Source organism: Cotesia typhae, unplaced genomic scaffold (genome assembly GCF_013202065.1).
Source record: "Cotesia typhae breed Kobodo isofemale line unplaced genomic scaffold, CoteBio_Ctyphae contig_11, whole genome shotgun sequence".
In the NCBI taxonomy this organism is placed as follows: domain Eukaryota; kingdom Metazoa; phylum Arthropoda; class Insecta; order Hymenoptera; family Braconidae; genus Cotesia; species Cotesia typhae.
The window spans coordinates 5701535-5725764 of record NW_027423711.1 but is presented as its reverse complement, the minus strand read 5'-3'; the positions used below and the strand labels follow the sequence as shown (position 1 = coordinate 5725764).

Genomic DNA, 24230 nt, shown 5'->3' with positions numbered 1-24230 from the left:
ATACTATCTTGAATTTTTTTGTCAGTACTAGATGAGTAATAAACTTTTTTCGAATGTTATCGAATAAATTACAGCGTGGATAAAAAATTAATTAACAATTCATGGGTAAAGATTACGACGTCTTCTTTACGAAGATAAACAACGAGATTAGCTTTCCATAATAGTTGAATAGTGACAGAACAGAGCTCGGAAAAACAAGTTGTGAAACAAGATACATGACAACAGATACCAGAATCTAATATAAAGGTCCAGTTCACGTTGTAGCTGCTCGCATTTTACAACAAATCCTTTTATTTACTTATAGATGTCAACCGGTGCGGTACGTAACCACTTTTCACGTGTACAGCGGAGGTGTACTCCGTCTATCTTACAAGTCATGTGTACATTTATACTCTATTTTAATTCCATTTGTGTTGTACCGTTTTATTTATTCGCTTTAGGACTGTGCGGTAATGTAATTTTCATTTAAAAGTAGAACCAGGTGATTTTCCGGAGATAAATTCCGATTTTAATAAATCCTCACCTACTTCTGTTCTGTCGTCGTAGAGCGAACAGACTTTCAAATGACCAACTCAGAGTAGCTCGCTTGTCGGCAAATGTAATCATCTAATTATTTTTCAAATATGAAAATTCACTGACTGTAAATTAGTTTCTATAAAATAAAAGATAATTCCGGCCGAGGAATTATACCGATGTCTGAGTACTTAAACTCGATACGAGTTAATATAATGTTACTCATGAAATATTCAGCCGGTACTACCACGAAATGATCGTTTGTTAGTCAACGCAATCGGTATAAGACACTACTTTTTGTTTCTCTCTTTGTTGAGCTTGCGGATATTTATCGGGGATTCTTTGTTTAAACTTTGTATACAGATCCCTCGTATTATTTATCTTTTTACCTTGTTCTTCTTGTGTGCGTTCTCGGATTTTGTCCTTCTATTTATTCATACATTCTTACTCTCTTCCTTGTACGCGCTTTTATTTTTTATTGTACATACATTTACTGTCCCATTTTACTTGGTAGCTTCAATTCAATCTCTGACGTCAAAATCTTTATCAATGAAATTTTATTTTTAATCCGCCTTAAATCCCAGGGTCAAATTTTTAAATTTCAAATATACTTTTACAAAATTATAAGAGAGTTCTGTTGTAGAAAATTTTATTCACTGTAAAAAAAAAAAAAAAAAAAAAAAAATACTTTTTCTTTAAAAATAAAATTTTAATTAAAAATTTAAACTTCCTTTAGAATTAAAAAAAAAAAAAAAAAAAATAAAATATTGAAATAAATAATTGGAGCTTTTAAATAATTTAATTCCGCGTAAAACAATTAAACGGGAAGAATAATTGAACAATTAAAATGAAATGGTTAAAAAAAATTACTAAAGAAAATTCCAACGATTACGATTACGACAAATAATAAAAAGAATAATGGAATTCTGGGTAATTATTTAAGAAGGTTAAATATAAAGCAACAAAATTAGCGACTATAAAAAATGTTAATAAAATAAAAGCAGTGAGTTGTGAGTTTAAAGTCGTCAGTGTGAAGATGATACTTATTACTATTACTATAACTATTACGGTACAATACAGCAAAACAATAAGAATGAAAATGGAGTTCTCACGAGTAGACGCAATGACTCGCCGGCTTATGAATGTAAATTATGGGCGACATCGAGCGTAATAGTATAATAGTATATAATAGTATATAATATAGTATATAACAGCATCAGCTCTAAATTTAAATGAAAATAAAGATATCACTGATGAGGACAAACGGCGACGTGATAATGGACTAGCAGGAAAAAATTTCATTTTCTCGAGACACTTCTGAGAAGTCTCAGTCTGAACCCGAGACACTTGTTACTCTACTCGGTACTCTAAGAGCGTACCGCGGATATCCGAGGCTTGCGAAACACCAAGACTCTTTGGTTGCTTGTTATTATTACTATTATTATTACTATTACCGATTCTCAGTCTCTATTCACCAGTCCTGGCTATATATTTAATTTTTATTGTAACTCTAGTCGCGTTGATACTCTAGTCAACCAGATGGATGGAAAGTGCTATTTAATACTGATCACGTCAAAGTTCCGACACTGATTGGAGATATTTTCTCTTTACTAAATCAATTAATGTCCAACTTGTTTTATCTTCTGTACTTAAAATATTTTGACAATTATTTTCTTAAGAACAAAAATTAAAGTTAAATTTTTAATCATTTTTTTTTCGAGCGTTAATTCAGATAAAATAAAAAAAAAAAAAAATAAAGTAATGAAGGAAGAAAATAATAAAAATGAATTGTAACTGGTTAAGAAATAGGACGATAATATTCAGAAACATCTCTATTGTCTTATAAACCCATCTCGTAAAATAAAACCCGATATAGCCGCTTGTTGTTGCCTCCTTGCCATACAACTGAAGATTATTAGGGTCACGACGTCTGTAAAAGTGTCGGAAGTAACATTTGTATGTGGCTAAACATCACTATCACTCTTATTATTATAATTATTGCTATTATATTTATTGTAATTGCGTTAATCGATTGGTTTTGAATTATAAATAGTAAATAATTATTTTATTTTTAATAGCAACTATCCGGAGGTGGGCATACATTACGGGTTGAATAATTTAGATTTATTTAGAATAGCAATTGCCGATGAGATGCGTCCTATCTGTAACGGTTTATTTATTTCCTCTGTTCTGTTCAATAAACCATCACCGGTGGTATAGATTCTTAATCGAACTGGAGTAGAATTGTAACGCGCGTAAGTTAACTTTTGTTAGCCTGATTTTTATTTAGTTTGTAGAATATTTTAATTTAATTTAATTTAAATTCAATCTATTCCGGTAGTTATCTTGTTACCGATACAAAGACGAATCGGAATAGCAGTACTTGATTACCCAAATGTATTCCGATCTTGTATAATCTGTAATCATAGACTGTACATATTCTTGAAGCGACTCGCTATTTTTATTCATTGAAATTTAAAATTTATTGATAAATATTTAAGATTAAATTAACAGTTAGCTTATTTAAATAATATTTACAAAGATCGATGCGCTTTTTGTATTCTCAATATAAAACATAACTTTTGCAGACTCCCGGCTCATAAATTACTCATTCAATTTTTAAAGTTAATGTCATCCTTCAGACTTTTATTCAATTTTAATATTGGTATTAATATTAATATCGTAAATTCATGAAAAAATTTTTATGTAATCGAGGTGTGGTCTCACTTAAAACTTTTCTTTTTAATTGTCCCTTTCACTTTTCGTCTTCACGTGAGACAGTTATTAATTATCACTCGCTTAGTAATTATTATTTTCGGTAAATTCTCCGATAAATTTGGATTAATAAATTTTAAGTGAGAGTACGCTTTGACTACGCCCAGTACTTAATAATTTACCCTCGATATTTTGCAATTAAGTGCTTATTAATCACTTTTATTTAAGGTGTGCATCAGTGTCCTAAAATTTCGAGGTATTTATTAACTACTAACACTTTTTCATCGAGAAAATAAAATTTTTTATTATTATTATTATTATTTTAATTAATTGCAAAAAAGTTGATAGAAAAAATATAGATAGTAAATAATTAAATGTAAAACTTAATATACAGGATCTGCCCACCAGTTTGGTGAAAAAAGTTCCGATAAACCGTAAAATACTAGCTAAATCAAATAAACGGAAAAACGCCCAAGTATTTAATATGCAAATATATGTAAATTAAACATGACACGTAATTAAATAAAATTTATAATGTAATAACTGTTTAAAAAGGTCCTTTAGAGCGGGTAATTTATCGTAATTTGGATTGGTTAAAAAAACTAAATCGGATTTGATTTTCCAATTAGCATGTAAATAACAAAATAAATAATATAATAATAAATAAATAAATAAATAAATAGAGTAAAAAATAAAAATAATAAATAAACTAAATTGGAATTGAGCGACATTCTCACGAGTAAATAAAGGAGAGTGCTATCGGATCGTGAGACAAAGTTGTATCTCGAGCGCTATTTAATCAACAGTAACATATAAACAGGAAAAAGGATAGCAATACTAACAACAAAAGTTAACATTGCATATATTGCATGCCATCAGTACACTAGCAACACCGGATCGATACCAACACTTTATTATTTTCTCTCGATCCTCGATCCTCGATCCTCGATCCTCGGTTATAATATTACATGTGTGTATTATTGAGTATATAGTATATACATATAATATAACAGCTGTCTCTGTTTAAGTTGCAGCATTGCGTGCGTGGGCTGTTTAAATGCGCTGACATGAGAACATCCAACCTCTTACGGGACGAGACAAATAATAAATTATAATCGTCACGATTATTACCCGTAAGCGTCAACTCCCACCCTCTTAATCCTTAATTCGTTATTTTACTTTTTTATTATCTCACTTCTTAATATTATCTTTATTTTAATATCCTCATAAATACTCATAAACTTTTCTTTATTATTTACGAAATAATTTTTATGCACACCTTTGGTATTATGTATTAAGTCGTTATTTATACTCAGGCACAATAGATTGATTAACAGTTCACCTCCAAACACCTAATTCATTACTTTACCTGCAGAAAGAATTAATATAATGCACACCTTAACCATTAACTATCGATACACACCTCATATATTCAATCTTGATGCTAATTTAGACTATTAAGTCTTGATAAATAGACAAAGTACTAAATTTTTAGCACACCTTAACTAAAAGTTGTTGCTATTATTAGTATTATATCCTTAAAAATGGTCAATTTTAATTAAAAATATGGAAATTTAAATTTCTAAATACGCAAAGGTGAAAGAAGATTGAATTCCTCATAAATTGGTCTGTAATAGAAGCACTTTCAAGCGATTAGATCCTAAAAAAGATGATTTGACGCAAATAGCGGCAGTTGAATTATCCAGAACGATGCAACCTGAACTTGATCTCGAGCTCGACTGGCCTTATTAAATCCCCTCACCATCGGTTGACAAAAAAAGAGAGGCGCGGCCGGGTTGCGCGTGAACATACTAAACGAGTGGTGAGCGATAGATGCGGCGTAAGAGGATCTCTTCTCATCATTATCATTATTGTTGTTATTATCCTCGGTTTTATTTTATTTACTCATTATTTTCGAGCACATACACAACTAATAACACAAATAAAATAAAGCTTGGGTTAAAACTGCAATAGGTGAATGCCGAGAGAAATCATAAGTCTGCCGAGCAAGGACGTGATACAACCACACCCTTCACGCCGATGAGACTCATCTTAACTTTCTATAAACCGCGCCAAAAACTGGATCATCTTATTCAACAAGTCTCATTATATTATCCTCAAGTTAAATTCAATTACTTCCTCGTCCTACTATTATATCTTGAATGTATCAATTACGCCTAATTCTTCTTCTTCTTCTTTCAAACTCCGTACATTTATTGAGAATTCTTACATTAAAATTTTTATATAAAAAATTGCACAACGCTACATGATTCGCGGAACGTATTTATCCTCACACGAAGTTTAAATTTCGACAACTTCTAGATCGTGAAGTTTCAAGTAAAACTCGACTATTGAAGAAAAGAATTTAAAGTCGAGGATAAAATCTTTGATTCCCGTTTTATTTTCTCAGTGACGACATAGTTAAACAGCTCGAGATTTTTCTTATAACTTTTTTAGCAACGCCGATTCAGTAAAGATGCTCGCACTCTCACTTGTCCAATTACGCGGGAATTTTTATAAATATTCAGCCAAAAACGGAGAATAAATACAAGCAATATAGTGTTATATTATAGAAGTATAAGTGAGACCTGATTTACTTTCTTGTTTAATTGTCACCGTAATTATAGAGAAAAAAGATGAGAGATGAAAATAAAAATAATGGGTACGGGTTTCTTGAGGACTGTTTGTTTTGCTGAGTTAAATCTAGCTGCCGAGTGGCGAGTGTACTTGTTTCTTTGTTCTGGTAGTTGCTGGTGCAGAATAAGAAGGTGTTTTATTTATTTTTTACCACGTGCTGACGTCGGGCAAGTTTCTCTTTCATCCGTTAATCGAGTACGAGGTGGAGTCGGTCGATCGGTCTCGCCTATAACTGGAGTAACTAGAGTAACATGAGAGCAATGCAACGGTACATTTTCAGTTCTCGAGGGATACGTCTAGAGTTGTTTCCCTCATTTTTTATATTGTGTTTAAACTTGTTTATAACTTTACATCTATTTTTTTTTTTTTTTTTTTTTTAAACAATAAAAAAAAAAGTTAAACTCGATTTTGTGAGAGAGAAAAAAAATTATATTGGATTTATTACTTGCATTTTTAGACAATTCATTTTTTTTTTTACAAAAAATTTTATTTAGACCATTTATAATTAAATTAAAATTCTTAATAATATTAATTTTTTTATTTTTATTGATAAATAATAAAAATATTTTTAAATTAATATTTAAAAATGAAAAAAAAAATTTTTTTTGAAAAAATTAAAAAAATTTGCAGCTTCGTATTAAAATAAAATAAAATAATTTAAATAATTAAATAGTTACAATTAAATGTTATTAAAGAGAAATTCTATGTAAATTATAATTAACCGCAAAAAACAAAGCTAATAAATGTTTCAATAATGTAAAGTACATATTTACTTTAATTTATATACCTAAAAATAAAACAAAAAAAATATATACCACACTCGGAGTAAAATTTTTGTTAAATGAAATAATTAAACTAATGGTCTGTTAGTATTAAGTTGAGTAAATAGTATAAAAGGTTTATATAGACTATAGATACCCGGAAAGATAATTAACTCCGGATTTTACTGCGAATATAATTGGAATATTATACTGCCAGTAAAGAATTAATGTGATTGCCGCTAAATATATTCATATGAGGATTTTATTTAATGTCTAATCGTATAGTATGACCATAATAATAATAATAATAATAATAATAATAATAATAATAATAATAATAATAATAATAAGTATAAATATATATTATATAGTTTGCCGGTGAACTCTCTCAAGCCAAGTGATGATAAAGACATCAACGCTTGGGTATACAGTAAGCTCTACGTGACTCTTAGATATTATTTCTGTACTTATAAATATATAATCTTTGGTCTATTCAGAGACATCGATGCCTCTTTATAATAACTTTAATACTATCTTTCAACTAATAATAATATTTTATTTAATAACTATTATTATTTAAGTAAAAGTACGGAAAAACATTATTTTTTTTTACTCTTTATAAATAGCTCACAATTTCTCATCATGAAATTTTTTTTAAATTTCAAACAATTATCCAATTAAATTTTAACTAAAAAAATTACATATCATAAACATACGACTGAATTTAAATAACCTCGTTGTAATAAAAATATTGATCGACGTCGGATTTAGATTAATGTCTTCTGGAGATGCTCGGTTTAATTAATTCTCCGAAATATTTAAATTAAAAATTATAATAAACTTATTAATAAAATTATCATCGAGAGGCAATAATTATATTAATACAATAGTAAATAAAATGGAGAATAAGTTGCCAATCAGTCTCATCACCGGTTCCGACATCTGTTTAAAAGTTTTAACTCTAAATCAACGACTCACATGTAGACATGATTTATTACAATAGCTTCGGATAATTTACAATTGATCTAACGGAAACTTTCACAAGCCAGAAACCAGGATCAACCCTATATACTCTATACTAAATACTATTCTTAATAGAATATCTTTTTCTTCTTCTTTTTGATATGAGTATCCTTTACTTATCCTCATCCTCATCCGACATTTCTTCGGGTAATTTATCATCCTCCACTAGACATTCCTCTCGTAAAAAACTCCACAGGTTTGTTTCTACTTCACACTTGGTAATTTATAAACAATTTACTTTTTCGAATCAATTAATTACAACTCTTTTAAATGTAAATACTTGCCGTATAATAAATCACAAGCTAGTTATTTATTTTCAATAAAATGTCAGTTTTTCAAAAGGAAAAATTAAATTTTCAATGAAAATGTTGCTTTAATTTTTTTTTTGTAAAAATAAATTAATCCGTTGAATATTTTTTTTTTTTTTTTAGAGCCAAAAAGAGGGACTCAAAAAGGCGTGAGATTTAAACGGGTGTAATGAGCGAATATCTCAGGAGCAGCCTGTCCCCGTTAGCTTGCCCGAAGTACCTACCAGCTGCCATGCGGGAGAAAGACTCCAGTCCACGAAAAATGCCCGGACACATCAGCCCCAAGCAAGCGAGCATCTACCCCCTGAGTGTGCGCGTCTCAGACATGGAGGATTTGCCGTATGACCTGAGCCACGGCAACAGCAGAACAAGCCCGGGTTCCCACCAGCACCAACACCAGCACCAGCACCAGCACCAGCACCAGCCACACATGAGTCCGGCAGCCCGACCTCATAACCACCCAGAAGACATGGACTGCGAGCCCCTGGACCTGCGCGTCGACCACAAGAAGGAGCACCTGAGGGACGAGAACCAGAACGATATCGAGGTCCTGAACCAGAACGGCCTGGGACTTCCCTACCACACGGTTCTGTTCCCCCAGCACCACGCAGTGCATCCTCTGGTGTTGGAAGCGATGTACAGATCTCACCCTCCGATCCCCGAGCTGCCCAAGATCCAGGTCCGCGCTCTTCCGACGATGGTTCCGCTGCCCTCGAACCGGTTCTCGGCACCCTCGACCCCGTCGTCGTCAACCAGAGCCTCCAGTCCGCCCAGCCAGCCGACGTCGACGCCGACTCCAGTGAGCAATCCTTACTCTCACTCCGTTGGAGTGGGAAACTCCGGACTGAAACCCAAAGACCGGTACTCGTGCAAATTCTGCGGGAAAGTTTTCCCCAGAAGCGCAAACCTGACCAGGCACCTGAGAACCCACACCGGGGAGCAGCCCTACAAGTGCAAGTACTGCGAGAGGTCCTTCAGCATCTCCAGCAATCTCCAGAGACACGTCAGGAACATCCACAACAAGGAGAAGCCTTTCAAGTGTCCGCTTTGCGAGAGATGCTTCGGCCAGCAGACAAACTTGGACCGACATCTCAAGAAGCACGATGCTGATGGACCCACGATACTTGATGAAGTTCGCTCGCGGTACCACGGGCAGCTTCCTCGAGCAGACGAGTCGTACTTTGAAGAAATCAGGAGCTTCATGGGGAAGATAACTTCCCAGAGGCAAGGAATGCCTTACTTCTCGGGACTCCTGGCGCCCACTGCGGAGGAACTGAGAACTGAAAAGCAGCAAGCGCTGGAAGACAAGCGCGGAGACTCCTCTTACTTCAGCGATAGGGATAATCTTAGCTCCAGGTCGAGCAGCAGCGCTTCCAGGGCTGAAAGCGTTCATGAAGACCAACGTGATACCACGCCGCCGTTGTCGCCTGGAAATACTTGATTTTTGGTTTGTTAAGTTTAATTAATTTAAGGAAAATTGTTTTATGGTATTTAATTAAGTGTAAATGAGCTTACGATGCTTGATAGGTTTAAGGAGCTACTGCGCATCGGTCTGCGTTTAGAGACAGCGCTTGGTTCTCGCCTGATAGTTACAATTTATCGAATTTTATTGTTGGTAATGTTTTGTTTGTTTGTTGGACAAGAGAAAATTTTTTTTTTTTTTTTTATGTTTAATAAAATAAATTAAGGATAATTAGACTTCTTGTTAAATAAATGAAATATTATCAATATTAACATTTAAAAAGATAATATTATTTAAAATTGTTAAAATATGGTAAGCAACTGCGTTGCAGAGAGATACAAAGTGAAAATACTTGATCAGTGATTATTTCTTCATCTTCATTATATTTTCCTTGTTATGTTAAATATCCCGACTACTCTTGGAGTCTGTTGATCGGTATCAAGATCAAATTACTATGAAATCAATATAATGATTGAGAGAAAGTCGATATATGAGATACCGATGATACGAGTCGAAAGAAAAATCAAATAAAATAATAAGCGGGGAATATATTGATAGTATTTTTAAGAGAAGAGAAGAGAAAGAAACACGGAGATTGATGTTTTTCAGGGTTACTTTTATTAAGTTAACGGCAATAATAGCGTAATAATTGGATTGCAGTAAGAGTTTAGTAAGAAATAAAATTGCGACAAAAGCAACCTAAAACTCATTGCAGCAACGAGTTGAGGTAAAAAAATTTAAATAAAAGTACTTTTTTTTTTTTTTTTTCATAAGTATAAGCTAACCAAGTCGATTCGTTCCGGTAGGAAGTAATTCTGTATTTTATTGCCTAGAAAGTGAATTGAGAGCTGCCTGATGGGACATAAACACCGAGATCGGCTTAAATATCGACATCTAGATCAGGATTGGAGGTAAATAGCCGAGGCACGCGTGGATTTTAATTTTTATTTATAATATTATATAGTTATGGAGTGGATTTGATTGGTGATGGCTAATAAAGGCCTGGGTAATGTCGCTCAACTAAACTGGGTATCAGAAATCAGAGGAATAGCTGATAGTCGATAGTGAATGCGATAAAACTCATCGATCTTGCGATAAACGTCCAGTGAAAACAAGGATTAGAAATCGATGGGCGTCACCGACACTTTGATCCGTCAATTTAATTCCCTCGTATACATCGGCTTATAAATTAACGTGAATTATAAAAATAATTAACAAGCTTTAGCTGATTATAAGAATAAATTGGTTAGTATAATAATAATAATAATAATAATAATAATAATAATAATAATAATAATAATATTATTATTATTAATAAAATAAAATTATAGGCACGAGTGTAAATAGAAGACGTCACTTGTCAGTGTCGCTCATATCAATCTCCCGGATTTTCTTAACTTGATCCAATCGGGGAGTGTGTAATCACCAGGAACTCGCGTGCTTACATCGGTTAATAAAAATTCATTTTATTTTTGTTAATATATAAAAATAACAAATTGCGATGAAGACTAAAAGAAGGTAATTCCCTTACATGTAGATATTGAAGAGAGGAAGCGATCGTGGGAAGGAGGATTAATACGTGCCCACTGATATTGCAGTTGCAAATAGATACACATATATTATATATAACGTAAAACATCCAACAGAAATAATATTTATATGCTGATGCTCAAGAAAGAGAAAGATGAAAATGGTAACGGAATTTGCGCTCCCGGTGAACGCAGCATCCGAACCTACTTATGTACACGAAAGTGCCAATCCCGCGTTTCCTCGCGCTAATCTTTTACTATTAAACTTCATATATTAATACACACACGTATAATTTCAAGCACTTCCTTAAGAACCCTTTCATATTTTCTAGCCTAGAAATTTTTATTAATTTTTTTTTTTTTTTTTTTCATTATTTTAATGAGTACTTTGCACTTGAAATTTAAGAAAAAATCTTCACGATAAAATAATTACAATATTGAAAGAAGAATTTCTTAATATTTAATAATTAATTTTGTTCTAGTAACCTTGTGATATTCTTCTTTGAGTAAAAAAAAAAAAAAAAAAAAAAAAAAAAAAAAAAAGATGAGTGAAGGGATTATTAATTGAATCTTTGAGTATTTAACGATAAAAAATTAAATTAAAAGAACATACAATAAATAAAAATATAAAAAAGCAATATTTCAGTTTTGATATAAAACGGGTGATATCAAACGGCAATCGCGTACGCCCTGGGGCATCTTTCCGTTCATCTTTTCTTGGTTTATCTCACGACATAAATAAAAGTAAAAAAATATAAATAAAAAGGGTGATGGCGATGCACAGCACACACCCAGTTTAAAAGTAGTCGCTGGTTGCTGATGGTGCAGCCTGATGCAGATACCGATGGTGATGTTTCAGCCGATGTTGATGTTGATGTTGTTGTTGCTGTATAAAATATAAAATACAAACTGAAAGTACAGCGTAGAGTACAAGCGGCCTCGGTCTTACTCTTGCGTTACAGTTTTGCCACGCCCCGATCGAGACAGCTCATCTCGCGAAAGTGAAACGCAATAAAGGAGCCGCAAGCATATTAGTAACTGAGTTAAGTATTAAAGGTTTTAAACTGCTAGTCCGTACTGTACCGAGTAACGCAACATTTCTTCTTCTTCTTCTTCTTCTTCTTCTCTTTTAGCCTACGATAAAGTATAATAAAAATAAATTAAAATAAAGATGAGATCCCAGATATCCTCAACTCGAGAAATTGTTTCTTCACATACTTACAGAGCCTCAATTTATTTTATTATTGTTATTTTTTTTTTTTTCTATCTCGTATCATCGATTTATTCAGCTCCAATTTTAGTTGAAAAAAAAAAAAAAAAAAAAAAAAATAATACTATTATTACTTTTCTCTTGTATTATTTAAAGATCCGATTGACTAATCAGGGAATTATATCACGTTTCGGCAGGTCCGTTCTTTTTTTGCTCTAGTTTCTCCGATTTCACCGACATTTTATTTTATTTTATTATATTTTATTAAATTTACTTAATTCACCCTAATTTTTAAAATAATGTATATAAATAAACAAGGAATATTAATATATAAATGAATAAATAAATATATTGAATTAAATTGTTAAAGTTTTAAACGCAAGTAGAATTAATGAATTAATATATATATATATATATATATATATATATATATATATATATATATATATATATATATATATATATATATATATATATATATATATTGTTAAATATAAATAATTAAAATGAAATGTAGACTTGGTATCGAGGCTCAATTTAGTTAGTTAAATAAAATTTAGATTTATATTCTTTAGTTGAGTCAATTAATAAAATGTCTGATGATATTGCTCATCAATCTCATTTAAAACTTATTAATTTTTAAGTTATTAATTGTTATTCTTCATGTTAACACGGTAATTATTTATTACTCGATGTCTTTTTTATTTTTTTTTTTTTTTATTATTTTATTGATGATTTTAGCGACTGGAAAAATTAAGGGTGAAATTTAAATAATTACCGTAGCCATCAAAACTCATGTAAAAAAAATTTTTAAAGCCTTGAAATCTAAAACGGCGAATTAAATTTAAAAGTTGAATCATTGCGTAATAAAATTCAAGTCACGTTGACTGAAAGGGAACCCACCGAAAGCCCGCAATACTAAAAAAAAATAAAAAAAATATTTCTTCTCTTTTGAATGACTTGATCATTGATTTATTTGATTAATCACTCTTGCAAGAATTAATAATTATTTTTGATGATATTTAAATAGACTTTCGAAATTAAAGCCGCAATGTTTACGCCAAATAAAATTTTTTAAAAGGTTTTTCTGCGCGGTTAAAAAATTTTAAAATAAACGCACTTATAAATATTAAGACAATAATGTCGCGATAAGTTAAATTAATATTTATAATTATTTTATTGTAATTAATTTTATTTGTAGTGTTTTTAATTTAAAGATATAATTATAAGCGATTACTCGTTAGTTTAAATACGATTGTGATTTCGAGGTTACCGATTTATACGTAAATATATTATGTATGAATAATGTGTTAAAATATTTTTATTAAGTTTCAGTATACATAGTTATAATTTATATATAAATATATAAATACGTTATCGACAGCCTGATTAATTAAAGTTTAAGACTTGAAGGGTGTGTCTGTATTCAAGTTTTAATAGTTTAATGTATTAATTATACCTATGAGGTCTGATTTTATTTTTGGGATAAAATTAATAGAAGAAATTTAATATTTTATAAAAATTTTTAATAAATAAATATTAATTTTATATTTGGGACCAAATTTAAAAAAGAAATGATATATTTTATGTAATAAATATTTTGTAGTCACACAGTGACTGTATATATGTTAATATGTAACATTGAAAAATATTAAAAATAAGAAATTATTTACTTAAAAAATTATTTTTATTTATTTTGACAACTAAAAATATAATTAAAAATTTTTTTTAATTACTAATTAATATTTTTTTTTACAGAGACTTGAATTTAAAATGATATTCAGCCAATTAAAAAACACTCAGCATTACTCGGCAGTAAAATAAGATTGCAAAATGACTTATAAAGCTCGGCAGAGATCAAAAAAGGGACGGACGTGAAAGAAAAACCACGAGTGCATCAATCTGCTTTCTCCAGCTCGGACCATCAATCTCCAGTCTCTTTGTTTCTTTCTTCATGCTCTGCCCAAGTAAATAAAAGATAAATTCTCAACGTTTTAAATAAATAATCCCAAAAAAAAAAAAGTATCATTTCTTCCCGATTGCTGAAATTTTTCCTAATTTTTTCATCGGCCATTTTGGCGGGCCAAAAATAAAGATGGGCGGACAATTAATTATAACGTGGGAACAAGACTGCTAGGGTCATAGGTGTGTGAGAACCGGAACAGCTGGACTCTGGCAACATCGAGGACTACGTGACTTTGTAGACAAATTGTTTTTAATATTTTATTTTTTCTAAAAATGTAATACTCTTGATTGTTCAAGTTAAACTTCTTCAACTCGTCTTCTTGCTTTAACTTAACTTTATTTTTATACTTGTTATGTTTGTTGACCAGTAGTACAGCAATTAACTTTAAGAGCGCAAATAAATGTTTGCATAAATAAATATAATTTAGTGTAATTGCTGAGGAAGAAAGTTTATTAATGAATTAGTAATAATAAAAAGTATCGGGGTGGACGCGACTAATGATGCCCAATGATTTCTTAAAGTCTCATTACGGTGAACGTGACTTTGACCTAGTTTAAATAAATCTGCAAAACTGTGCCGCGAGTTAGCAATTCCACCTAAATATTTATTTTATTTTATTAACATTTTTGCTTATTTATCAAGAAAAATATTCATCAATCTTCTTCGTCTACGACTTACATTTAATCTATAATTTGTACGCATTCCTATTTAAATTATATTATTACTCTTCATTTATTTTTTAAGTATTTTATCTCTGTAAAAAATATTATAAATTAGTAAAAATTTTCATACTCTAAAATTAATAATAATTATGGCAGATAAATAAAAATAATTATGAAAATTTAACAATAATTAAGTAAATAAATAAAAAAAAAAAAATAATGAGCGTAAATTAGAACAAATGTAATGGACATTTGAATAACTTAAGCGAGTAAACCTTGAAGCTGATGACAACAGAGATGGATTGCTAATACAATGATAGTGCTGCTCTTTAGATGATGAATCATCAAATTATTATCATCATCATCCTGTTCATTATTATCATTATTGTTGTTGTTGTTAGACTGAGTAACAATGATCTTGGTGTGAGTCTGAGGTCTTAATACTCGGATGTTTCGCTGTTTAAGATTAGTTATTAATTTTTTTTTTTTTTTTTTTAAAATTTCTAAATTCCATAATCAAGACTTGTTATTTTTTCAAAGATCTAAAATTAAGAAAAAAAAAAAAATCTACTTTTATTTCAGCAGCTAAATTTTCATTTTAATTTCAAATAATATAAATATTTTACCCTGCTTATATTAATAAAACTATAACAATAAATTACAAGTTTCTTAACAAATTTATAAGATTCATTTATTTACAAATAATTGTCGTGTTAATTAAACTAGTCATTGAATATTAATAATTGCTAGTTTTTTTTTTCTTTTTTTTTTTTAAATATCAAGTGATGTATAAAAATATTTAATCAGAATTTATTTCCAAGGCACGGATTGTAATTCCCATTGCTGCTCAAAGTTTCCATTGCACGCAGCTATCACCGGGCCTTCATCGCGGTTTGGATTCACTGCTAAACACATTTCTGAGCCGGTATGAATTAATGCCTCTGTCTGTAAAAAAAAAAAAAAAAATTACCATCGACCCTAAATTAATTTCAATACCAAATAAATTAAAAAAAAAAAAAAAAAAATATTTACATTATGATTATAATTCCACTTTTGCCGGGCAAGTCCATTGCAGGCCATTATTTTAACCTTGGGAGTCTCTTGTTTAGTATCACGCTCCGGAGCGTCCAAGCAAACACTCTCGTCAGTCATAACAATGCCATCTTTAGTCATAACAAACATCTGGATGAGATCAGGAGGACTGACGCAAGGCTCAGTAACCGCGTAGCCAGCAGGTTGGGCATACATGTTCTTGATAAGGGGTTTCATCAAGCATTTGCCTGTCTGTCGATGGACAATCTTTCCAAAGAATCTGTCGTCTTTAGGAAAAAAGTGATCTGGCCAAACGTTGTCCAGGTACCACTCGAAGCCACGACACTTGAGTCTGTCTCTCAGCGCAAGTCTCTCGCGGATCTGCTGCTTGTCACGGAGCCTCGCTGCTTCGAGGTTGAATTTAAAGTAAAACTCCGCCCAGTCGTCCATCCAGACCAGCGCAACCCGCGCCAAATTCGCGTAGAGAATGTCTCCTACTCCCCCGGGGAAGGTGTACGGGGAAGACTTTCTGAAGAGATGTCCTACGTGTGAGCAAGGCGCGATCTCGACGCTTCCTCCACATTGCCAAACTCGAAATGACAGCTCGAGATTTTCTCCTCCCCAGATCTTCATCTGGTCGTCGTAGCTTCCAAGCTCGAAAAAGTACTCACGGTCCATTGAAAATAACCCTCCAGCCATTGCGGGGGTCTTGAACGGCTCGACAATATTCTCACGGCGTTGCTTCATCAGTGAACCGCTCAATGTCAGCCAACGGAAGTGCAAATCCCAATTGAATGCTCCCCAATGTAATTCAAATGATCTGAAATATTTAATTTATATTATTAAGAGAAATAAGAAAAATTTTATGTTCAGATATTTAATTATGAATGATATTTAACCTCGTGTATGCAAATGTATCATCGTTGATAATATCAATCACTGGTGCGACTATTCGCGTTCTATCCTTAGAAATAGCTTCCAATAATGGTTCCAGCCATCCTGAGACAAAGTAAATTAAAAATATTAATTAATATCTTTATAAAAAAAATTAATAAACTTAGTTTCAAGCTAAACTATCTTACCTACCAACCGTACATTCGCAGTGGGCGTCAAGAAAAGTTAAAACTTGACCTTTAGCTTCCTTGGCTCCAATTAACCGCGCGTTTATTAGCCCCACGCGGTTACCAGATCTCAAAACTCGGGTTGGAACTGCCAGAGTCTTGACATACTCATTCAGGGACTCTTTTAAAAACTCTAAAAAATTTTTTTCATTGTAACAAAACAATTCTGCGAATAATTAAATAATTAATTAATGTACCTCGGTCGCTGTTGTCATCGACGAGAATAATTTCTTTGAGCAATTTTCTGGGCGATCTGTTGATAACACTGTAAACAGTTCTCATGAGCGTGCTCCAAGCCTCGTTGTGGAAGACAATAATAACAGAGGTCTCGGGTAAATCAGTCAAATTAGCATATCTAATAATACATTTTTTCTTCCTGACATCCGGCAGTGTTCTGTTTAGGGGAATTCGGTCACTGGCCATCAGGTTAAACCTGTTGATCTGAAAGAGCTGCTGCATCACAGGAAAGTCTTTTGAAGATATAAGTACTGGTTCTCCGTTTTTGCCGTCGTAGGCTCGCGGGTTGAACATATTTTTATTTACAATTTCTTTAGTCACGTTTGGAGTCTTCATCGGATCGACCGAGTCGCCTATGTAATGACCAACTACTACATGAATCCCTTTCCTATCTATATAATCTCTTTGATCATCTGTCAATCTGGAAAAAAAAAAAAAAAATCAGAGATTAATTTTTCAAGAAATTTGGGGGAAAAAAAAAAAAAAAATTTTATCATATAAATATCCTGAACACAAAATTTCTCTTATTCTCTTAATAATATAGATTACAATATGACAAATAAAAAAATAAAAACAGTTATTTAGAAACAGGAAATTATTTGCTGGTTTAAAAACTCATCAGTGAATATTTTAATAACAAAAAAGCATTTCCGTAGTGTCATTACAAACTAACTGTACACGCAATTTCTGCGAACACCAACAATAATAATAATAATAATAATACGATAGAAAAAATTACCTTAATGACCCGTAATCTTCAGCATATTCATTACTTTTCAGCTTATTGTGTGACCAAACAAGGACCATTAAAATAACTAGGATAGTTGACAAGACCAGGGGCCACGTACGACAAATTTTTCTGAAAATCGGCCACATTTTTTTTTATTTTACTCAGTTTTGATTTAAAATGTTTGAATGTTTGATTTAGTGTTAAACTAGCTTCATAATTCCTCTTAATTACATCAGATCATTTTATTAACGGCTTATCACAGCTCGGGTCAGGTCACGAGGAATTAATTCTGCAAAGTTGAATTAAAATAAAATAATCCATCATTATTATTAAATTAAACAGATATAATTATTAATATTAATATTAATATTAATATTAATAATACTGGAAGTTAGCAGTTAGCTGTCAATTTTAAAAATTTTGTAACAAATTAATTACGATAAAAAAATTATATCACTTGTAATTTTTATTAATTTTCACATGTGAAATTATTTTTATAAAAAAATTTTTTTTTTCTAATCCAATTGCTATAAAATTCCAAATAAATTTTTAATATCTGTCAAGTTTAGTGTTATTAACATTAATATTAGTACGTACCAAAAGAATCATTAAAACGCAAGCGCTGTAGATCCGGAGATATTTTCACCTGGAACTACGCTCGAGAACAATAGGAAATAGTTGCATTACAAAAAAACAAAGATTATTAACTGACCCATCCCTCTCACGCTCCAGGAATTCCTTTCTTAAAATTGCTATTTTATGTATCCATGCATAACTTATATTACATACAATTTTTCACATCATTATTTTTATAAAAAAAAAAACACTTTGCCCGAAAAATAAATCTCGGATAATTATTTTTAATTTTTTATTTTAGTAATTCTTTATTGAGAGATCAAATAATTAATTGTTAATCAATTAATTGATATTAAAGGATATTTATCACTGTAATTATTTTTATTTTTTAATACAACTGCTGGAAGTGACAGTAGCGCGTCCGCAGCACAAACTGCACTGTTTTCTCATTCCGAGTCTGGTTTCGACAACTAATGACGTCACTATGGAGACTGTATACATATTCTTTAAACGTAACTGTCTATAGTTTTAATTCAAGCTTTTTAAATTCTCCGTCTTCAGCACTTCTTATCACCCACATTATTTTTTTTTTTTTTTTTTTTTTTATTCATTACATAAAATTAAATATATTTATAAGAAAATTTTTTATTTAAAGTCTCTATTAAATTATAATTACCTCAAAAAATTAATTATTCAAAAGCTGTCAAATTTTTTTTTAGTTTGAAATGTCCCGTGCATGCGTATTTTTATTTTTAAATAAAAATACAATTTTTAAATAGCTTTTTCATCAAGAAGTGAAAAAAAATGTTTTACTTTCAAAAGACATTAAAGTTTTAAATTAATTTTCAGAAAAAAAAAAACTATTTTATTTATTTTTTAATTGAATTCTATGAACCACAGAATGTCATAAGATCGCGCGCCGCCATCTTGTGTCGTTTATAAAATAAATTGCAGGTGTCTCTACCGGTCGGTCATATTTGAACACGCGGCACGAAAATTTGAAATTTAAAATTTTAATTAGTGAATTTTAATTTGAAAAGAAAAAAAAAAAAAAAAATTTATTTTCGATACTAGATACAATTTTGAATTTTAAATTAATCTTTCGAGTCTTTTAAAAAATTATTTATTAGATAATATAAAAGAATTAATATAAAAAAATAGTTAAAAATCAATTAAAAGATAAATAAATAATGAATTATTTCCCGTCTGACTGTTTTAATTGTATACTACTGAACTAAAAAAAATACATCCGAGTTATGGTCAAATTTTTATCGTTTGAATATTTTAATTTTACACTACTTATATTTTATTAAATTTAATACATTAAGAAAATTTAATTTTTATATCGATAGAAACTTATTTAAAAAATATTTAATTATAATTATTTCAATTAAATTGTTTATTATTATTATTATCATTACTCAGAAAAAAAGTTACAAAGTAAGCATTAATCAATAAAAAATAAATTCAAGGAAAACCATCATCGTCCTCCTCAGCCATTTCCTTTGCCAGTTCCAAGTCCTGCTGCTCGCGCTCCCTGCGCTCTTCCGCAGACTCTAGATCCTTGCCATAAGACTTTGGCGGATAACGCATAGCCTTTACACTCTGATTGTGCAAGTCAAGACAGAAAGTAATTCTCTGATGGAAGGCCAGCAAAGGTTCCCGGGTGCAGTAAATATCAGTGCTTTCCTTGCTTCGCATGTACCCATTTTCGGGGTCAAGAGTCGCTTCAATTACGCCATCACGGATCGCTTTAGCGACAATAAATTCAGCGTCAACTCCAGAGTCGAGACCCAGCTTGCGAGCAATATCTCCGGGTGAAATTCTTGAATACGAGGACCCGATTGATCGGATCGCAGTCTTGATAACATTGTGTCTCAGACGGAGAATCAGAGTGAAGGTGTGATCCAAGCGGAACTGGGGACCAAAGTTCTCCAAGACCTCTCCGAAGCGGTGCAAATTTCCCAGGCGTACGGCTTGGGTCAGTTGGAAGTACGGTGCCAGAGCTCGTCTCAGTGGAGCAGTTCTGAAGATTTGCCTCTCGGGAATGTCTCCAAGGAGAAGCTCGACAGTGACGGCGAGCTTCTGGACCGTCTGACGGAATCCGATGGCAGTTGATTGAGGAGCCTTGCGCATCGCTTGGACCAAGTACTTGTGAGCAGCAGAGTACTCCAACCTCGCGGCCTTGATCCTTCCCAGGTAGTAGAGGTACCTAAATCATAATAATAATAATAATAATAATAATAATAATAATAATAATAATAATAATAATAATAATAATAATAATAATAATAATAATAATAATAATAATTATTATTATTATTATTATTATTATTATTATTACTATCTCGTTAAGAAAGTACAGGGCGTTTTAACAAATATTTTGTGAACTATTACTACCTGGCCCACTCGTTGTTGCTGGCAGTCTCGGGGAAGGTCGACTTGAGCACGAGCTTGTCGGCTTGGTCGTACAAGTTGTAATGCAAGTAATTGCGCAGCAAGCAATTTATCAGCACAGCCTGGCCCTCGTAGTCGTTCCTCAGAGTGGCGGTTCTCAGCCGAAGATGAAGGAACCCTCGGATCTTGTCCAGCTGGTTGACCAGCTCGTAAGCACGCGAGTGGTAGAAGTAACATTTAGCAGCTATCAAGTCAATCGTTCTCCTGTTCTGCGCGATTATCTTTTGAACAAGTGATTCGGAGCACTGGACGGCTTCCTGGTATTTTTTGGTGTCGATTAAGCGCACCAGGACCAGCAGGTGGATGTAAGCATCAATTTCGGGCAGCAGCGGAGACGCTGAGCTCTTGAAGCGCTGAATCGCTGCCTGGGTGCCTTCGGTGTCCATTGGCTCCTCTACCCAGGCGAGAAGCGCCTCTCGCTCAGCTGCTGATCGAGTATAGAATCCTCCGATCACACCACGTAAAACCACCGGATTCAGCTTCCTGCGGGTGTTTGGCAAAGCTCTCAGAGCTCGCAGGATGAATCGCGGCTCCTTGTTTTGGACTGCTTTCTCGATCTGGCGCGTGTGCTCGCGCAGGTCTTGGATTGACTGCAGGTTCGAGTCCTTCTTGTCAGTTTCCTCACTTGCAAGCTCCGCTGCTACTTCCACTTCCATTGCTTCTTGGAATTTGATACCCATGTCAGTGATTTTTACTGAAAAAATTTTTTTTTAGTTTATAAATATTTACTATTTTTTTATAACACTAAAATTAACAGACACTTATGTCAAACTATAAATTATTTATAATTTAAGTTTGACACTTATTTTTTTTTTTTTTTTTTAATATTTCAGATAAATTTTTAAAAATGTTTAATAATTTTACTTGTAAGTAAAAACTATTAATGTTGTTGTAATTTAGAGGTTAAAAAACTCTAAATAGAAAAATGATAATTTTTCATCATCACAAGATCAAAATTATTAAATTAATGTAATTAAAAATAATATTTACCTGATAATAGGAATTATAATAATAAATTTATCAGTTTTTATAACTATATCAAAAAATGTCAATTCACTGTTCTCCGGTTTTGGTATTTTTGTGTGATTTGTGATTGATTACAGCTGAATTTTCATGAAATTTACGCTACACTTAACCTTAATCTGCATTTTCAAAATTATGCGCGCGCATCTGCAAAGTGGGAAAATTTAAACTCCAATTAACAAGAAAAAAATTTATCTCCAAATTTTTAATAAAAAATTATTTATAAAATTTATATAATAAAAAATAATAAGTGAAAAATAAAATTAAAGCTTAGATCTATGAAGCTGCTGAACAATTCCTGACTGAATAAATTCATTGATCTCTCGTTCATCGAACCCATAGTTGAGTAGCACTTCCCGTGAATTTTCCCCGGTTAAGGGGCTCTGCAGCCTTACGGAAGACTGTCCTGGAGTGCGAGACAACCTGGGAGAAGGTTTAGGAACAGCTGTTTTATTTTCCAGACTGAAACTCTGCCGTTCTTTATTGTGAGCATACTGGTAGACATTTTTGGGAGTCAGAACTGGAGTGACACACGCGTCAGAGCCGTCAAATATCTCCGTCCACTCTTCCTGGGTCTTGGATCTGAATATTTTAGTCAATTTTTTTTTATTTTCCAAAAAGTTTTCAAACTGAGGAAGCTCCTCGTCCCTCATTCCTAATTTCTGGAGTAAAATCGCGTAGAAATGGGGTTCCAGGGCTCCAACGGCGAGGAATTTACCATCTGAAGTTTCATAGGTGTCATAGAAATGCGTTCCAGAATCAAGACTAAAAAATTAACAAGTTATTATCTTTGATTACGCAATTATAAAGTAATTAATAGCCTTACATATTTTTACCGCGAGGTTTTCCCCACAATCCGGGAATATTTTGTGATCTAAACAGCCAACTGCCGACATAAGCAGCTCCTTCGACCATGGAAGCGTCAATTACTTGCCCCAGTTTGCTCTCTGTGCGTTCATAAAGAGCTAATAAAATTCCTAGCGCACAAATTAGTCCACCACCAGCGAAGTCAGCTGCAAAATTAACTGGTGGCAGTGGTTTATCTCCAGATCTGCCAAAGAATGACAGTAAGCCTAAAAAAATCAGAAATTAAAAAAAAAAAAACTATAAATGCAATTTTTTGGAATATTTTTTTTTTGTTAAAAAAAATTACAAAATAGTCAAGTGTCTGCTAAATTTAATTTCATCAATTAAAATACCTGATAGAGCCAGAAAGTTGATATCATGACCTGCCATTCTGGCATAAGGACCTTCCTGACCAAAACCAGTAAGTCTTGCGTAAATTAATTTTTTATTAGTCTTCATTAAATCACTAGGACCTAGTTTCAACTTCTCCATCACTCCTAAAAAAAGAAACTAATTTATTTTCAAGAAACTAATGATTGATTTTTTAATAAATACCTTTTCTGAAAGGATCAATGATGACATCGCTCTGGTCGCACATTTTCTTGAATATTTCTACGGCTTTTCTGTCTTTTAAATTTAAAGATATTGACTTTTTACCAGCTGCTAAAACATCAGGATATGAAACACCTGTCTGTTAATTTTAGTTTCTGATTATTAATTTATTAATAGTTAGATAAATTAATTAATTAGCATTTACCTTGTCAACCCGAACCACTGAAGCTCCAAAGTCTGCTAAAATCATCCCACAAAAAGGCGCTGGAGCTAGACCTGCTAGTTCTAATACTTTTATCTTCCTCAGAGGCATTTTTGGGTCTAATTAAATTTTTTTACTTGCAATGTCATTAATATAAAGTGTAAATATTTACATGTTCAAAGGTCAGGTTTGTTTTTTTATTTTTTTAATTGGGTGTAGTTGACACTTTGCTGCTAGATGTCACTACTTTCTTGAAAATAATTTTTAAATTTCATTAAAAATATTATTATTTTTATAATTATTGTAAAAATTATAATAAACATTGTTTTTGTTATAATTAAATTAATTAAAAATTAATAATTTTAAAAACTTGAATTATAAATTTTGAAATTTAAATTTTTCCCGCTATTTGTAATTAACTTTTCTAACCGTCACATTAGTTAGCGCGCAGTTCGCTATTGTTCCTCGGGTTGAGCGGACGAGCTTTTGTTTGTCTGAGAGAAAAATGCAAAAATAATGAAGATAATTAATAAATAATTATCAAAAAGTATGAAATAAATAAATTAGAACACTAAAGCGATTAACTGATTAATAATTTATTTAAAATACATGAAAAATCTAAGAAATAAGATAATTTAAAAATTATTTAACGGATTTAAAATTGACAG

The 24230-nt window shown here is 31.7% G+C and overlaps 4 protein-coding genes across 7 annotated transcripts in view; 1 reads left to right on the top strand and 3 right to left on the bottom strand.

Moving 5' to 3' along the window:
- Positions 1–15225, top strand: part of LOC141525747 (uncharacterized) — a 49460-nt gene extending 34235 nt beyond the window's left edge. For both annotated transcript variants that reach the window (XM_074240369.1, XM_074240360.1), the window contains 2 exons: positions 8081–9404; positions 13917–15225. In XM_074240369.1, the coding sequence (XP_074096470.1) occupies positions 8127–9398 (1272 nt within the window). In that variant the 5' untranslated portion in view covers positions 8081–8126 and the 3' untranslated portion in view covers positions 9399–9404; positions 13917–15225. The remainder of the gene's footprint in view (positions 1–8080; positions 9405–13916) is intronic.
- Positions 15226–15422: 197 nt separating this feature from the next.
- On the bottom strand, positions 15423–18921 carry LOC141525742 (polypeptide N-acetylgalactosaminyltransferase 3). The gene is made up of 7 exons (XM_074240346.1): positions 18504–18921; positions 17916–18195; positions 17137–17597; positions 16905–17072; positions 16718–16817; positions 15819–16638; positions 15423–15731 (listed from the first exon to the last, which is right to left on the bottom strand). The coding sequence occupies exons 2-7, from the start codon at positions 18050–18052 to the stop codon at positions 15597–15599; spliced, it is 1821 nt and encodes a 606-aa protein (XP_074096447.1). The 5' UTR covers positions 18053–18195; positions 18504–18921; the 3' UTR covers positions 15423–15596.
- A 931-nt stretch (positions 18922–19852) lies between these two features.
- Rpn3 (regulatory particle non-ATPase 3) lies at positions 19853–22070 on the bottom strand. The gene is made up of 3 exons (XM_074237940.1): positions 21930–22070; positions 20883–21633; positions 19853–20694 (listed from the first exon to the last, which is right to left on the bottom strand). Exons 2-3 carry the CDS (start codon positions 21617–21619, stop codon positions 19950–19952), a joined length of 1482 nt encoding a protein of 493 aa, XP_074094041.1. The 5' UTR covers positions 21620–21633; positions 21930–22070; the 3' UTR covers positions 19853–19949.
- Positions 22071–22152: 82 nt separating this feature from the next.
- Amacr (Alpha-methylacyl-CoA racemase) lies at positions 22153–23754 on the bottom strand. Of its 3 annotated transcripts, none has more exons than XM_074237951.1 (5): positions 23566–23754; positions 23364–23499; positions 23162–23305; positions 22789–23035; positions 22153–22727 (listed from the first exon to the last, which is right to left on the bottom strand). In XM_074237951.1, exons 1-5 carry the CDS (start codon positions 23671–23673, stop codon positions 22226–22228), a joined length of 1137 nt encoding a protein of 378 aa, XP_074094052.1. In that variant the 5' UTR covers positions 23674–23754; the 3' UTR covers positions 22153–22225. The 3 variants fall into 3 exon arrangements, with proteins under 3 accessions (XP_074094052.1, XP_074094069.1, XP_074094060.1); XM_074237968.1 differs by having other exon boundaries at positions 23364–23471; positions 23566–23685; XM_074237959.1 differs by having other exon boundaries at positions 23364–23495; positions 23566–23590.
- Between the last annotated feature and the right edge of the window lie 476 nt (positions 23755–24230).

What these genes read in the sequence shown, in the direction of transcription:
- LOC141525742 (XM_074240346.1), bottom strand. Translation starts at nt 18,052, where the DNA reads ATGTGGCCGATTTTCAGAAAAATTTGTCGTACGTGGCCCCTGGTCTTG. An exon ending in CGATGACAACAGCGACCGAG is followed by an intron (nt 17,073 to 17,136) that starts GTACATTAATTA and finishes AAAATTTTTTAG; the next exon opens with AGTTTTTAAAAGAGTCCCTG. An exon ending in GATACATTTGCATACACGAG is followed by an intron (nt 16,639 to 16,717) that starts GTTAAATATCAT and finishes TAAATATTTCAG; the next exon opens with ATCATTTGAATTACATTGGG.
- Rpn3 (XM_074237940.1), bottom strand. Translation starts at nt 21,619, where the DNA reads ATGGGTATCAAATTCCAAGAAGCAATGGAAGTGGAAGTAGCAGCGGAG. An exon ending in AGCAACAACGAGTGGGCCAG is followed by an intron (nt 20,695 to 20,882) that starts GTAGTAATAGTT and finishes ATTATGATTTAG; the next exon opens with GTACCTCTACTACCTGGGAA.
- Amacr (XM_074237951.1), bottom strand. Translation starts at nt 23,673, where the DNA reads ATGCCTCTGAGGAAGATAAAAGTATTAGAACTAGCAGGTCTAGCTCCA. An exon ending in CAGTGGTTCGGGTTGACAAG is followed by an intron (nt 23,500 to 23,565) that starts GTAAATGCTAAT and finishes TAAAATTAACAG; the next exon opens with ACAGGTGTTTCATATCCTGA. An exon ending in CATTGATCCTTTCAGAAAAG is followed by an intron (nt 23,306 to 23,363) that starts GTATTTATTAAA and finishes TTCTTTTTTTAG; the next exon opens with GAGTGATGGAGAAGTTGAAA.